Genomic DNA, 15713 nt, shown 5'->3' with positions numbered 1-15713 from the left:
TTATTGAGTATGTTTTGTGGTATAGGCTGTCTACTTGTGAATTTTTTTAACTTTTATTAATGAAGATTTTATTTCATCATCACTTCTGAAGCTTGATTTTGCTGGGTATATCCTTTCTATTAATAGTAGCCACTGAATTTTAAAGTGGTCTTAATGGTCTATCTCATTTTAGTAGAATATTTAAATTGAATCTACATATAGACTTTTAGCAATATAAAAAACAAAACACAAATGCCTCAATTGTAATTTTTAGCCTTTTAATGAACTTAAAAATAATTCAGAGGATATAAAAATCAGAAAAAAAACTAAAAATTCAAATTTATTCAATTTTAAGTATGTCTGCATTAGGTGACTGGTAACAAACATATGATATGTTTCAAGTAACATAGACGATACATAAGTATTGAAAGAAGTAGACTGTCCAATGTTGAATTATACCATTAACAACAATGGTCATTGTGTTATGGAATTTGTGCTTATTAAATTAAACTGTAGCCTTCAGGTGGAACAGTTTGGGACCATGAATACCCTCGGTCAGGCCTTCTTGGATTTGAACTTTGAATAGTTATTATTTATTTATTTATTTGCACTGGTGATGCTACCACTGAATAACATCACCAGCCCTTTTTAGTTTTTTATTTTGAGACAGGTCTTGTTAAAGGCTGCCCTCAGCCTTACAATTTGCCTCAGCCTCCCAAGTTGCTGGGATTATCAGAATGTACCACTGCTCCCAGCAGAATAGCTATCATTTCTTCTAAAACATCTCAAAATAACTTTTCCCTGTTATGATGAACATTGACATTACCATCTGATTGTGAAGCAGATTCTCCCCCTAATCACTATCACAGAAAACTAGGTGAGTTCAAAAGGTCTTTAATGTCAAAGGAAACGTATACAATTCAAAGACACGGCTATGTTTACAATGTCCCTGAAATGATCCTTCACGCTTTCTCACACACATGTACACTCTAGGGGTCACAGGTCGGAGCTTAGTAAGTGTGATAATCATTTTTCTGACCTTAAATTCCATGCTCTTTCCATTATGCCACACTGCAACATTTTAGCATAGTCAGTCAAAAGGGGGAAACAATGAAAAGAAAGAAAATTACGATACTTAAAAATAATCCTTACTGGGAAAAAAATAGAAATCTTTGATTTATACTACTTTAAATAGCCAGAGTTTCACTTGGGAACCTGATAAATACATTTAAAATGACAGAGATTTCCTATTATCATTACAACATTTTATAAATCATTAGTAATGTAGATATCAGCAGGTAAGTTACAGCTGAATTGTTGGTTGGACATGAGTTGTGAACTGCATCCTTTGTGTACCACCTGCCAAACAGTGACACTGTTAAGATAGGCTCAGAAGTTCCATTCTTGTTTATCAAACGCCCATCTTTCAGCACCTAAAGAGAAAGTAAGCAAAGTAGAGTCAGCTTTATTAACATACGTATCGCAATTGAACTAATAATTTTGAAACCATTCCTTACCTGGTTGATCAAGTCGTTCCTACTTGGGAGGGAGGAGCAGGTAGGATGGGCAGAAGGATAGCTATTTACATTAATGAAAACTAGAGCAACTAAAGAGGGCCCACGATTTGAGTTTCAAGGATTGAATGTAACCATTAATGAAGAGTCAAAATCAGCAGCATCAATGATTCATTGGGTCCAATTGTGTGCAAGAAAATAAGGAAATAGAGAACATTTTTCCCTTAAGCAACTGAGAAGTTGGTGGTAAAAATGAGCAAATTCTAACCATAGAGAAATCTGTATATTAGTATATTAGAAAGAAAATAGATAAGAACTTAAGGAGGCCTCAGATAATAAACAAAAACAAAAAACAACACACAAAAAAAGCTGGCCTGGTCTGCTTGCCAGAATGAGATACAATCTAGGAAAAGTAGTCAAAAGGTTTTTTTTCCTAGAGTTGTGTGGCAGAGAAACATTGTGGAAAGCAGAAATCTGAGCAGCAGAGGCTCATTCTTGTTTGGAAGTGTTTGTGACAGGCCTAGGCAATGTGCTTGTCCTCTATAGTTGAGTTTAACCCAGTGATGTGCTTGAGCCAGTAGGGTATAGGCTTACATTAAATTGTTAAATTTCCAGAAACATTCACAAATGTTGTTAGGCCAACTATGTTAGTCAGTTTCCTGTTACTATAACAAAATGCCTGAGATAATTAACTTAGAGAAAAGATTTATTTTGGATCCTGATTTTGGAGTTTCCAATTCAAGATGAGGGGAGGGGCAACATTGCTTTGGGCTTCTGAGGGAACAGCACACCATGGCAGGAGCTCATGGTGGAGCAAAACTGCTTTCATCACCAAGCCAAAGAGCAGAAACACACCCACAATGACCTGAGGACTTCCCACTAGCCCACTCTTCCTACAGGGTCTACAACATCCCAATAGTGCCACCCTGGGCAGCAAGTCTGGGGACCTTTGGGGAATACTTCTCCAAACCATAGCATGAGCCATTTTTTAAATTGATCATGGTGGGAATATTTACACCCCCCCCCCAAAAAAAAAAAGAAAGAAAGAAAAAAAAAATGGTAAATGCCACAAAACAGGGCTTTTTCCTTTTCTTCCTCAGAAAGCAAGTTGTTAAAACTGAAGATTAGTGAAGAGGAGAATAAGCCATATGGTCAGAAGAAGGTGGAGATTAGATTGTGAAATCCACAAATGACCAGACACATAGGATTCTCCACAAGGGAACTAGGTACAGACAACAATAGAACAAGGAAGAATGAAAGGAAATGAATAGAGAAGCAATGCACAAGAAAGAAAAAAAGAGAGCGATAAACCATCAGCTGTGGGAAAGACAGTTTGAACAAGGTTGAAGTTGGAAACTGGGAAAACATTTTATAACTGGAAGTAGAAAATGACTAAATATCCTAGAAGATAATTATGATGCTTCACTGATCACAAACTGCTTTCATGTGCATTATCATACTTGATCCTAACCAAATCAGTGAGGAAGTCATCCTCACCTGTAAGAATTCAGAAGTCAAGTGGCTTTCCCAAGGTTAGGCTAACAGTAGACTCTGCTCATGCTTTCAGCAAGGAGTCTGAGTTGCCCAAGGTGCTAGAGCAAGATGTTTCCACATTTGTGGGATAGTCAGTAACACTTCACCATCTCAGAGTAAAACTAGAGTGGTAGAGGGGAAAAGATACTTAGTGTGTTGAAATTTCTGCGACAACTGTGGTCTAAGATAATAAGGTGAATGTTTGCCAAGTGAGTATTCACTGGTCAATGGAACTGGAGAAATGCTCAGGAAGACATTGTGAGCCTGGCTATGTCACCTACAATATTGCAACTGGTCCCTCCAGAAATGATATATTAACAGAAGGACCATGCTTTTCAAAGTCACCAGGGAAAGAACTGAACAAATCAAGAAGTGCTTACTGCTTGTTTGGCTCTTTTGAAGAAAAGTAGGTGAAGGGGTAAGAGAAGAACAAAGGAACTTTAGATTACATAGAGGGAGATGAGAGGGGGAGGGGATGGGGGTATGAAAAATGGTGTAATGAGACCTATGTACATGTACATTACCCTATGTACATATATGATTACATAAATGGTATGAATCTACATCATGCACAATGAAAAGATGTACCCCCTTTGAGTACAATGAACCAAAATGCACTCTGTAAAAATAAAAAATAATAATAAAAATAAGTAAAATAAAATAAGGTTTGTTACAGAAGAAAAAAAGAAGGAAAGAAAGAAAAGTAGGCACCCTAATCCTACATGGTCTTTAGATCACTAGCCCTAAAGAGGAGAAGCGCATTACCTCCTGGAATCTTTTTCAGGAATGCCCAACCAGCTTTGTTTTAATTCTGTGCTCACAAAACAAATATTCTGATCTGTAGTTTGTACTCTTGAGAGGACTGACCAGTGGAAAGCTTTCTTGAAATGAGAGTTCACTGTTCTCCACAAAGTGAAACTATTTTCAAAAATAATGAGTGGGTGCTCTCATCCATCTTGTGAGTTTGATTAATATTTGTTCCTTAGAATCTGATGCATTTCAGGGAAATTCATGCCACTTTGAATCTGCAAAAATGAACATCTACAGCACCCTGACTATAGCAGTTCCTCCAAAGATCTATTATACCAAAGACCATGTCTGCAAGGGCCTGCCATATATCTTTCCTGATCTAATGCATTCTGTATCTCATTTTTTCTTTCTGAAAATGAGCAGCAATGGGTGAGATAAGGTACAAATGGTAAGGATACTGTAAGTGCCTAATTTAAAGGATAGGGACCCTCCCTCCCTCCCTTCCTTCCTTCCTTCCTTCCTTCCTCCCTCCCTCCCTCCCTCCCTCCCTAACATCTAAGATTCAGGATCCAGAGTTGGGAAACAGAATGACCCCCACATAATGATTAAGATTAGAGTTGAGACCTACATACACTACAAATTCAACACTTAAGCATTCAGACTTTAATATCATTTTCTATTTGTTCCCTACTTTCGGACACCAGTCAGGATGAAAATGTTAAAACAAAGAAAGGAAATGGTTATGGACAAATTTCTTGATATTCTCAAATTCCTCTTCAACTGTGTGCATCCAACTTCTCAAATACCACACTTGGGTGTGTGGTTTAGAGCAAGAATAAAAGGGCATTTCTGGCTCCAGATCTTTAACCTGATCTGGAAAACTCCAGCATATTTTTTTAATTCTTTTCCCTTGGATGAGGTGGCTTCATGAGGTTAACACTCCAGAGGCTGAGGCATGAGGATCACAAGTTCAAAGCCAGCCTCAGTGATTTAGCAAGGGCCTAAGCAACTTAGCAAGATTCTGTCTCAAAATAAAATATAAAAAGGGCTGGGGATGTGGCTCAGTGGTTTAGTGTCCCTGGGTTCAATCCCTGGTATGGGGGGCGGTGGGAGAGAGAGAGAGAGAGAGAGAGAGAGAGAGAGAGTTGTCAGTGCAGTCTATGTATGTATGACATGGAAAAAAAATGTCAAAGTAGTACATGGAAAATTAGATTGTGTGCTCAGCTGGCTGGGAGTCTGCAGGATTTAATGTACCAGTAGGAGTAGACTTCCCTCAGCTGTGAGACTCTGCTTTCCTCTTGTACTCCCTTAAAGTAAGTTCACATATTTTTAGCTCATCTATGCTTATTTCTGCCAGTCCAGTCACCTTTCAACTACTGGAATTTGGACTCCAGACTCCTCATTTCAGATCTGATCACAATTTCCAGTAGTTGGCTGTTATGCTTTTATTAATTTGCTAATAAGAGTCAACCTAACCAGGTTCTATAGCAGCCAAGGATTCCTGTTTTCTGTATTTCACAGCCTTAAGCTTGCATTATAAATTAAACTGTTTTCTTCATAGAATTATATGTTTTGTAAATATGATATTTTCCAATCCAATAGCATATAAAATATAGACATGTGACATGAACCTTAGAAATCTGCAATTTTAATGACTTCTTTGCCCAACACCTTGGATGAATCAACTTATATTCTTATTTCCCCTTATAGAACATGCAGTGACTCCAGCCTAGTCACTGAAACCCTGCCACCAGTTGCCACAGATCAGAGATGGCATTAATTGGTAGAGTATGTGTATGTCTGTGTCCGTGTGCATGTGCATGACATATACTAGCAGATGTAAACCTGCAGTCATAATTCTAATTTGAGAATTCTCAAATTATTAGAATTATTCTCAAATTAGAATTCTTCTTTTATGAATTAATTGGTTATAGCACTACAATTTGTAAAATAAATGTCTGGTTTTCAGCTCGTCTCCACCTGTGACAAAAGAAAATTACAACCTATAAATAAAAATCCTTCAATAAATGGTGTCTTGAGCTCATAGGTTCTATGTTGCTCCTGTGACTTGCTGTGCTTCCAGCAGTTGAAAGGTGATTATATGAGACACATATAATTAAGCACACAGAGGGTTGCAAAGAACTTGCCCAATGTGACTTTTCCTTTTGATGCCCTTGGACTCAATTGACTAAAATGTGAAGAAGTCCATCTTTGGTGAAAGATTAGAGACCACAAGGAGAGATGGCCCTAATCATCCCAGCTATTTAACACAATACTGACAAACCAGTCAGCCCCATCCAACTCACTACCTAGTGACAGAAACAATGAGCTTAGCAACATCAACTGAACCCGTCTCAAACAAGAAAAACAGGCTGTACACCCAGTACAAATTGACAATCCACAAAATCAGGGCTAAATAAATAGCCATTGTCTGAAGGCATTAAGTTTTGAGGAAGTTCATTGCACAGCAAATGTTAATTAATAAAGTTGCCATAGCAACTGTCACAGCTTGTGTGACTTGGCTTCAGAGAAAGAGAAGATGAAAATAATCTTGAAATCCTCTTACCTCAAATTTTCCAGGTGACAGGTTAATTTCAGAAAGCAGAACTTCAGGAAAAACATACTCTGTACCAAATGTACCACTAAGGGAAAACATTTCAAATCTTGTAGCAGCAGTTTCTACTGCCTGTCCACAAGTTTTCAAATCAGCAGTATTGCACTTCAGCATTGTGCACACCTATAGGGAACAGATGCAGATAAACACACCTGACATTTCAGTTACTCGTACTAGAACTGTTGACTGGCTTTTTAATCATAGCTAGGCATGGCTTCCTATCTCCATTAAGAGATCGGAATCATATTTCTTATAATTATCTGCTTTCTTGAAAATGTGAAGCTATTTGAGAGATGATCCATTTCCTGGATAGCAAGTGGATTGAAAGGAATAAATCAATTCAGAATTAGACTTAAACTATTAGTTCAATATGGTAGATGATGGCATTAAGTCTGAGAAACTAGGGGATCTTTGGGCAACAATAATACTGATATCGAAAGGATGATGAAGATTTTGACCACTCTGAACCTCACCTCTTTCCATATCCTTCTCTTTAGAAGATAGTAAGGCATAGAAAAATGAAAATTCATAACAAACACTAGAAAAAGTCTGAATCTTTAAAATTTGTCATCTGAAGGGAACAAAAAGCTAGGACATCAATTAGGAGAGAAACTAAGTAAAAACAGTATTCCTACTCATTGTTGGTTTCACAAGTAAAAATAAGACTATTCAGATCACTGGAAAAACCTAAATAAGGAACACTTCTCAAGTTCACCACAATATGCAAACTAGTTCATCCATCGGTCACCTAGAAAATCATCATGGTCAGATCATTGTTTAAAATGTGCTTGGGCTGGGGATATAGCTCAGTTGGTAGAGTGCTTGCCTTGCATGCACAAGGCCCTGGGTTCAATCCCCAGCACCGCAAAAAAAGAAAAAAAAAAAATCGATTAAAATGTGCTCAAAGCAAAAAAATCAGATAATTCTTATAGCAAATACCATATTTGATTAACCTCTGTGTGTGTGTATGTGTGTGCGCGCGCGCGCGTGCGTGTGATATACTGTTGATGCATGGAGTTTTGCCAACATAAGGCACTTGACTTTCTGGAACAAATATGAAAAGTTCACCTGGAATTTACTGACACATAAATACTCCCTTTTACTTAAGCTTAGATTACCTGCCAGTATTCTCTTTGCCTCCGGCCGTGAAGTCCTGTAAAAGCTCCCAGAACGTATGATTCATTCTCTTTTTTTTCTACCATTCTGTAGCTTAGATGACAGCATAACTCTTTCTGACAGACTGTAAGATTTCCTGAATTTTTAAAAAGTTCTGTGAAGTTGAACTCATCCCGAGAAACAAATCCCCCAAAAGTTGTTTTCTGTACTGGAAATGGTTTGATGGTCTTGGCATAGGCATTCCAATTCACAGCTGCAGGGTAGTCTGGGGACATCCGGGGATGTGTATTCACCTCCGAAAAGAGGATCTTTCCTGATTCTGTTTTCATGTCATAATGGTACACTTTAGGAGAGTGTGGTGCATAGATACCACTCCCTGGGAATGGAAGACAAGTCTTCTGAAACAATAATGCATGCACACACACAAATAATTTCCCCATTAGAGTTGGACATGTGATTGCATCCTCGTATTTGGGACAATGAGAGGCCATACAGGCTTCCTGTTACACTCAACACCTAATTACTTCTCCAATTCTCTCTTGGAAGAGATTAAAGTATAAGTCTAATGGTTTCATTTCAAATAAACTCAATATGACAGCAGTAATTATTAGCATCATGGAAAATTAAACCAAATATAAAAATATTTGTGTTCAAGAGTCCCTGAAAGGTGGAGAAAGCTAATGCAAAATTCTTTTTTGTTCTCCACTGTGGCCATTTTCAAATGTGTTCAAATATTATTCAATACTCTTCTATTCAACAAGCGAATCTAATTCCCTTTCCCTAGGCCTAGTGATTCCCTTCTAATGAACAAAACTTGGTACAGGTGATGGTGATAACTGACCATAAAGCGTACCACAGTTTCTTCCTCCTTCTTTCTCTCTTTCTGTCTTTCTATGACTCTTTCTTCTCTCTCCTCTTTCATTACTTGCTCTGTAGGAAGCACATTTCCATATCAAGAGGATACATTTATTACAAAGTCCTATGGACAGGCATGTGGCAAGAAATGAGGGCCTCTTGCCAATAGCAACTAAGGAACTGAGAGTTCCTAGCAAGGGTCATGTGAACCAGCCATCCTGGTCACAGACCCACCTTCAGTTGACTTGCTAACCAGCCAACTGCTTGATGCAACCTGAGATAAGGCTGATCTGGAGCCACCCAGCTAAGCCCCTGCCAAATTCCTGATGAACAGAATGGTATGACATAATACATGGTTGTTGTTTTAAGTCACATTTATTTTTAACTTTTAAGGTGACTTATTACATGGCAGCCTAAAAATAATATAATCCTCTGACTTTGCTAGTTTAGAACACATCTTTGTTCAGTTCCCTGTTTGGCCACTTGCTAGCTGGGGAGACTTTGGCAAGTTATTTGTGCTGTGTCTCAGTTTCTAATATTCAGAAGTTAATATCCATCATACAGAGATATAATGATAACATGAAATAGTACACATAAAGTTTTAGCATAACCATAACTTACAAACCAGCCCTAGCTTTTCTTTTGTTATTGTAAATGGAGGACAGACATAGTGAGACATTTCAACCGAAGAGCAAAAAAATAAGACTGATCTCTGAGGCATTGGTTTCTACACAAGTAGAAGTATAAGATACATACCACACCTGATTTCAAATTACCTGTCATGTTTTGGCCGACCTTATGTGTGTTGGCTGCAAGAAGATTAACTCTCATTCCCATTGCCCAAGCCGAGTGGAATTCAATGGCTGTCAAAAAGGGCAAAACATTCATCCACGCTGTGGGAAACAGTATGGTATCCACTTGATGATCTTTCACCAAAGAAATTGCAGGATCGTGGAAGAGTATGTCAAAGCATGTGAAAATGCCAAATGTTCCAAATGTGGTCTTGAAAGTCACCAACTCTGGCTTGTCAGGGGCATCAAACTGAGGCTCCGAGTAGAGATGGTACTATAATAAATACATAGTATTTAGTATACCAGCTAAGACTAGTAAAGTCTTGTTTCCAGAAGAGATGACTTATAAAATCCCTCCAAAATCAGTTAAAGATTTGGTGAGGATGGGCAACAGGACATCTAGAAAGTAAATGAATCTGACAATCATCAGATGTGAATTTCCAAGGCCAATGTAGAGGAATAAGCAACATGTGTCCAGAACAACTCTGTTCTCTCTCTCAAGAGCCAAATATCTCCCTAGGAACCCCAAAGGCATTATTCTTCCTCACACCCCTGATAACTAGAAACATAACAGATGCAAGAAAATACCTGTGAGTCACATGAAGGATGTTACCTTTCTCTTTATATTGTTCTATCTGAAGTCATCTCAAGGACTCTTATCAGCTTTTAAAATTACTTCTCAAAAGTAATGTTCTGTTTAATTCTCTCCAATTCTTTAACAATAAATTTAAAAGACTAACCTCATCTAATATGATAATCAGGGTCAAAAATTAATAAAATGGTCTGCCATACAGGAAATGAAAGCTAAATGTTGAGAAAGAGACATTAAAGACCTTTCTAAATTTACTGTCTACTAAAAACATTAAGCAACTGAACTTCACAAGCATTTTAAGAATGGATCAATGATGTCAGAGGTCAAGGCTCATGAATGTTCCCCAGGGTACCCTGAGAGCAGAGTGAGTGTCTCTCAACTTAGAAGGTCTGTAGGTTCACAAGCTTTTCCATATTCAGTGCACTATGCCTTCCTGCTGGTCACATGACCTGAGTAAGTGGGTTGCCCAATTATGCAACCATTATTGACTAAATCAACATTTGCAGAATGGGTAGATTGTTTAAAATAATTCTTGTTTAAAAGATAATAGTACTACTAGTAAAAAGATGTCACTAATAATGCAAATTAGTCTCCCAAATAAGAAAATGGAAGAGTTTACATTTTTATTCCTAGTATGAGACACAATTTGAGAAAAAAATGAAAGTTTAACAATATATGAAAGGAAGTGGTCAAAACCGAAACAATATTTTAAAAGTTCTTGATATTTTTGTATTTTATTAATAATATACAAATAAATATTCATGTATCTAGGAACCACGTTACAATTTTTTTCAGTAGATGTACAAGATCAAAACGGTTTGACTACTGGTTTAATATCACTCCTTTTGATAAATATTTGTGGGGGGTTTTGTCTGTTTGGTTGGTTTGTTTAGTTTGATACCAGGAATTGAACCACTGAGTCACATCCCCAGCCCTTTTTATTATGAGACAGGGTGTCACTAAGTTGCTTAGGGCCTCGTTAATTTGCTGAGACTGGCTTTGAACTTCTGATCCTCCTGCCTCAGCCTCCTGAGCTGTTGGGATTATAGGCATTCGCCGCCATGCCTGGCTGATATTTATGTTTTAATTGGGAATTCCAGGAGATAAATCCTCCACTGAAAAGATTCCTAGGCTACAATTTAAGATGCTTAGAAAAATATGAAGTCATTTTAAAAAGGCCAGCCTCTCTCTACTCAGTAGAGCACAAGACTGCAACTTAAGGGTTATTTTTCTTTGTTTTTTAATTCAAAGATTAAAGTAAAAATGTTATGGTTTGAACTTAAATCTACAAAAAGGTAATTAAGTTCACTGGTATAGAAAATGAAATAATTTTGTAATTTGATAAAAATTTAATTTACTCAAAACTGATTCTTACAACCCACATTACAATCAGCTTTGTATCTTTTCCATCAATATTAAAAGTATTTGTTCTATAAACACAACAATCTTATCTCAAACCTGAACCATTATGACACTCTTCTAACAGGTCTCTGTCTCCATTTTTTTCTAGATTTTTTTTTCCCTAGAATTCCACTTTCTTTATTACTCATTTTCACCAAAAAAAAAAAAAAAAAAAAAAAAATCTCTAATGGTATTTATCACATAAAGAATAAAGCTCAAACTCCTAAACATAGTATTCCCCATTCTCAAATCTGGCTCTGCTTTCCACATTCACCCCTCTCTTACCTTGTGGTAGCGTGCCACCAGCTTTCCCTCTGAATTGTACACCACATTAGTATTATATTGATAATAGCCATTTGACGGACACTTTGAGTCACGGTGATTACATAGCTTTTTGTCTCCAACATTTGCCACGACATAGATGGTGTTGTTCTTGGCCAGGCAGCTGAGTCTTGCTTGCACTGGAGTGTGACCAAATCTAAATCAAATGTTAATTACCTCATTTCCATTTTTCATTGTATTTAAGTCACTTCATACAGAGACAGTAACAATAGTAAGATTCTATGGATAATTGATGTCAATATAAAACCACTCATAGAGAAGGTCAGACTTAAAAAAACACACACAGTAATTATACTTAATCTGATGAATACTTCTTTCATCACATCTATTGCTCCAGCAATTCACTATTCACTCCTCTGCATCATTAATTGTCTCCTCTCTACTAGATCATTCCCAACAGTATACAATATGCTCTAGTACCTTCCAAATTAGAATAAAAACTCTCTTGCCCCTCTGTGCACTTCCTGACATGGCTTCTGTCCTCAGCTCCCCCTTATAGCACAATTCCTTGAGAAAGCTGTCCCTCTTAGAGTCAGCAGTTTCTCCTGGCCCATTCTCATTTGGAAACACTCCAGATAAACTCTCATTTCTATCATCTTAACTCTTAATAACGCCAACAATGACTCCAAATCGTAACCTGAGCTCAAATCTTGCTTATCTACAACAGATGACAGATCTCCACTGTCCTCCTAGAAACATGTCTGTCTCCCTGCAGTACCCTGTCATTCTCCTGCTCTTCCCTGTGTCCTTCACTGGTTCCTCCTCATCTCCTCTACATGTCAACACTGGAACTTTGTAGTGCTCAAGCCTTTTACCTGTTCTTTCCTCTAGGTCACTCCACCTGTGGACTCCTTCGGGAGCTAAAAACCATCTGTATGTGGACTTCTGATTTTCTATCTCCAGACTTCCATCTATTCCCTCAGGCCAGAGGTAAATATTCAACTGCCAGGAGGACATCTCCACCTGGGTGACTAAGGGGCGGCACAAACGTAAGATGTAGAAAATTGAATTCTTGGTCTGCCTCCCCAGACCTGCTGTTCTTTGAGTGCTTCCTATGTCTGTGAGGGTGATCTCAGTCCTACAGTGGAAATAACTGTAACTGTATTGTTTCATTGTTTTGGGTGATGATGTAAGCCACCGTCCACCCCACTTTTTCATTTCAGTCAAAGTTTGTTCCTTCTATTAGGGACTATGAAAGAGCTGTTTACTAACCTTATGGAAGAAGCTCTTCCCCAACCTTCACTACTTCCTGTGACCACTGTGCTCTTTGATTCTTCCGCAAACTTTTCAACATGTGTTGTTTTTAACAAGAAATCTAGAAGTCAGCTATAGACCTCTCTTCCTTCACAGAAGAGAGGGTTTTTTTTTTTTTTTTTAAAAACAAACCCCACAAAAGGCATCAGCTTAGAAGAGGAAGGAAATAGCAAGCATACAGAGACTGATAGTTTTCTCTTATTGCAGTTTATTTCTCTAAAGTTTAGAAAAGTCATTTCATCCACACCCTTGTTCTGACAAAATTCAGAATTATCTGAAGTACCCAGAAAAATGTGGTATCTGAGATTCTCCATCAAGATCATGACAAAGCAGTGTTAATAAACTTAACTAAAGGTAGAAGGAAGTAAAAAGTGAGAGAGAGAGGAGCTAATCGAGGAGGCACACCCCTGTAAACCCAGCAGCTCCAGAGGCTGAGGCATGAGGATCACAAGTTCAAAGCCAGCCTCAGTGATTTAGCAAGGCCCTAAGCAACTTAGCAAGATTCTGACTCAAAATAAAATATAAAAAGGGCTGGGGATGTGGCTCAATGGTTTAGTGCCCCTGGGTTCAATCCCTGGTACAGAGAGAGAGAGAGAGAGAGAGAGAGAGGAGGGGGGAATGAGAGGTAAAGGAGCAAAGAATGAATGTATGTGCAATGTGTCTAAATCAATCATATTCCTGTCATACTAGACAGAAGGATTTGTATATTCAATACATATATATAAAATATTTTACATTAGAAGGTTTCTAAGTAACCTCTTCCCAGAGAGATTAGCTCCAAGAGTACAGGGAAATGCAATTTCAAAGCAGAAGGTAAAGCCCAAGGTAAGGTTTCCTGCCTAGGAGACAGACTCTAGGAGAAATAGACTCTATGACAGTGAAATGTGGTCCCTTCAACAGAGAGCTTGGAATATTTTCCTCTAGGCGCAATTTTTAAAAATCTGACAAATGTCCACATATAACATACACCACAATATGATAAAAACAATTTTCGTCTAATGAACATGTATACTTTAGAATTTACAGCACTTTAATATAGACAGCTAGGATAGCTGAATACCTCTGGGGGTCCTGACATGGAATCCAGTTCACCTTAGGGTCTGGGATATCCTCCAGATAAGGAAAAATGGTTTCCCTGGTAAATTTCCATCCATAAAGTGCATCTTCTGGAGTCACAATGATTTGAGCCCCCTGTTCAGAAGCAATCAAATCAAAATTGTTTTTCTATGTACAAAATTTGTGGTTCAACACACCAGTCTCCTAACCAATTCCCTTGTTCCTCCCCAAAATTGTGATTAGCAGAAATAAAAGAATACCTGACCAACTGCTTGCTTAATTGCTCTCTCCAGAATGTCTATATTCTTGTTCATGAGGATCAAGGCATCATCCTGAGAAACAGGTATTTCTGTTTCACTTGGCAATATGACTGCATGTTCATACACTGCAGCTTTGAAGGTGTCCGGAGCACAGAAAGGCAGGGTGATCAGGGCAAAAACTATGGCAGTAATTGGAAAAGAAGAAGTGGTCATGGCCAAGGTTTGGTTGTTTCTGAAAGTGAAACTAATGTTCAAGTGGTATTTATAGAAGGAAGAACATTTAGGTAACATGACTGCCAGCTGCTGGGCTTTTATTTTATAATTTTATGAACACACTGACCTGACACTTTGGAGGATAAACTGTTGCAGTTAAATGAATACAATCAGAAAGTATTTTGAAGCATAAACAACATATACTATTGATAAACATTTAGTGCCATGTTTTTAAAAATTCAAATATAGTACAGTTACCCTTTTGTTAACAGGAAATGATAACTAAATTAACTCCTATGTTAAAAACTGTAGCACAACAAACATTTCATTTACTAACCTTAAAAACTGTCAGCACAGACAGGGGGTGTGGCTCAGAGGTAGAGCACTCGACTGGCACATGTGAGGCCCTGGGTTCCATCCTCAGCATCACATAAAAATGAATAAATAAAATAAATGTACTGTGTTAATCTACAACTAAAAATTTTTTTTAAAAATTGGCAGCAATTTTTGTTCTGTTGATTGACTTAACATCACATTTAGTTTTAGGAAAGGAGAAAAATTTTTAAATATTTACTACTGGGAAAATGTACAACAGTATTGAGAAAAAAATTTAGCCCAAATCAACACTCTAACTTACTCATTCCTACTAAAGACTGAGAAATGTGTGTCTCATAAAGAAGAGTTGTCTAGTGTGTGCACTGCTACATCACTAGGGTCTAACACACTGACTCCCAGATGCCTCTGCCTAGCTAGGGTTGTTTCAGGGGAGAAATCAAGACTGGACTCAGAGACAAGTCCTTTTCCTTCCTTCCTTCCTTCCTTCCTTCCTCCCCCACCCCCTTCCTTAATTCTTTTCTTCTTTCTGTTGTGGAAGGTAGATATCAGGGAAAGAGAAGCGTTCTAGGATTGGTGACAGTAAAGATCATCATCTCTGTTACAACTCAGCTAATGCGCAACTCCCATTTTTGTTATAGGCAAATAACCACATACGTTAATGAAATTACACACACACACACACACACACACACACATTTCATTATGTGACCTCTGATGCCTTCTTAGAACATCTGTAGTCTCCCTTCCTCAGCTCAACACAATGTAAGGGCTTTATTTATTTTACAAGGGCCTCTAAATGAAAGTCCCTTAAATACTCTCGAACAGCATAGAAGAGTAAAGACAAGTAAATAAAATGCATTCCATGCTTTCCTTATACTGAGATAGAATTCTTGTTAAGGGTAAGGTCTAAGGGTGAGGAATAAGATCTGTTCCTACTTCTACTTTGAATAGAGGTTTCTATTAAAGGAATAACTTTTTTTAACCTATACAGAAAAGAAAACTGAAAATAATATCTAGAAAAATGGTCAAGTCCTTTAGGAGAAAGTGTGAGGGGCAGTTATTTTTATGAATTTTTAGCAGATTGTATAGTACTGATTGTTAGTGATT

General features: G+C 37.7%; 1 protein-coding gene across 1 annotated transcript; it reads right to left on the bottom strand.

The window, feature by feature from the left end:
* Nucleotides 1–236: 236 nt before the first annotated feature.
* On the bottom strand, nt 237–14278 carry VNN2 (vanin 2). The gene is made up of 7 exons (XM_079146244.1): nt 14058–14278; nt 13802–13932; nt 11431–11623; nt 9138–9426; nt 7509–7882; nt 6343–6513; nt 237–1412 (listed from the first exon to the last, which is right to left on the bottom strand). Exons 1-7 carry the CDS (start codon nt 14268–14270, stop codon nt 1236–1238), a joined length of 1548 nt encoding a protein of 515 aa, XP_079002370.1. The 5' UTR covers nt 14271–14278; the 3' UTR covers nt 237–1235.
* Nucleotides 14279–15713: the final 1435 nt, after the last annotated feature.

Source organism: Sciurus vulgaris (assembly GCF_902686455.1).
Source record: "Sciurus vulgaris genome assembly, chromosome: 7".
Classification (NCBI taxonomy): domain Eukaryota; kingdom Metazoa; phylum Chordata; class Mammalia; order Rodentia; family Sciuridae; genus Sciurus; species Sciurus vulgaris.
The sequence above is the reverse complement of the archived record's forward strand: the minus strand, read 5'-3'. Positions and strand labels throughout refer to the sequence as shown.

What these genes read in the sequence shown, in the direction of transcription:
- VNN2 (XM_079146244.1), bottom strand. Translation starts at nt 14,270, where the DNA reads ATGACCACTTCTTCTTTTCCAATTACTGCCATAGTTTTTGCCCTGATC. An exon ending in CCATGTCAGGACCCCCAGAG is followed by an intron (nt 11,624 to 13,801) that starts GTATTCAGCTAT and finishes CATTTGATTTAG; the next exon opens with ATTTGGTCACACTCCAGTGC. An exon ending in TGGTGGCACGCTACCACAAG is followed by an intron (nt 9,427 to 11,430) that starts GTAAGAGAGGGG and finishes TATTTATTATAG; the next exon opens with TACCATCTCTACTCGGAGCC.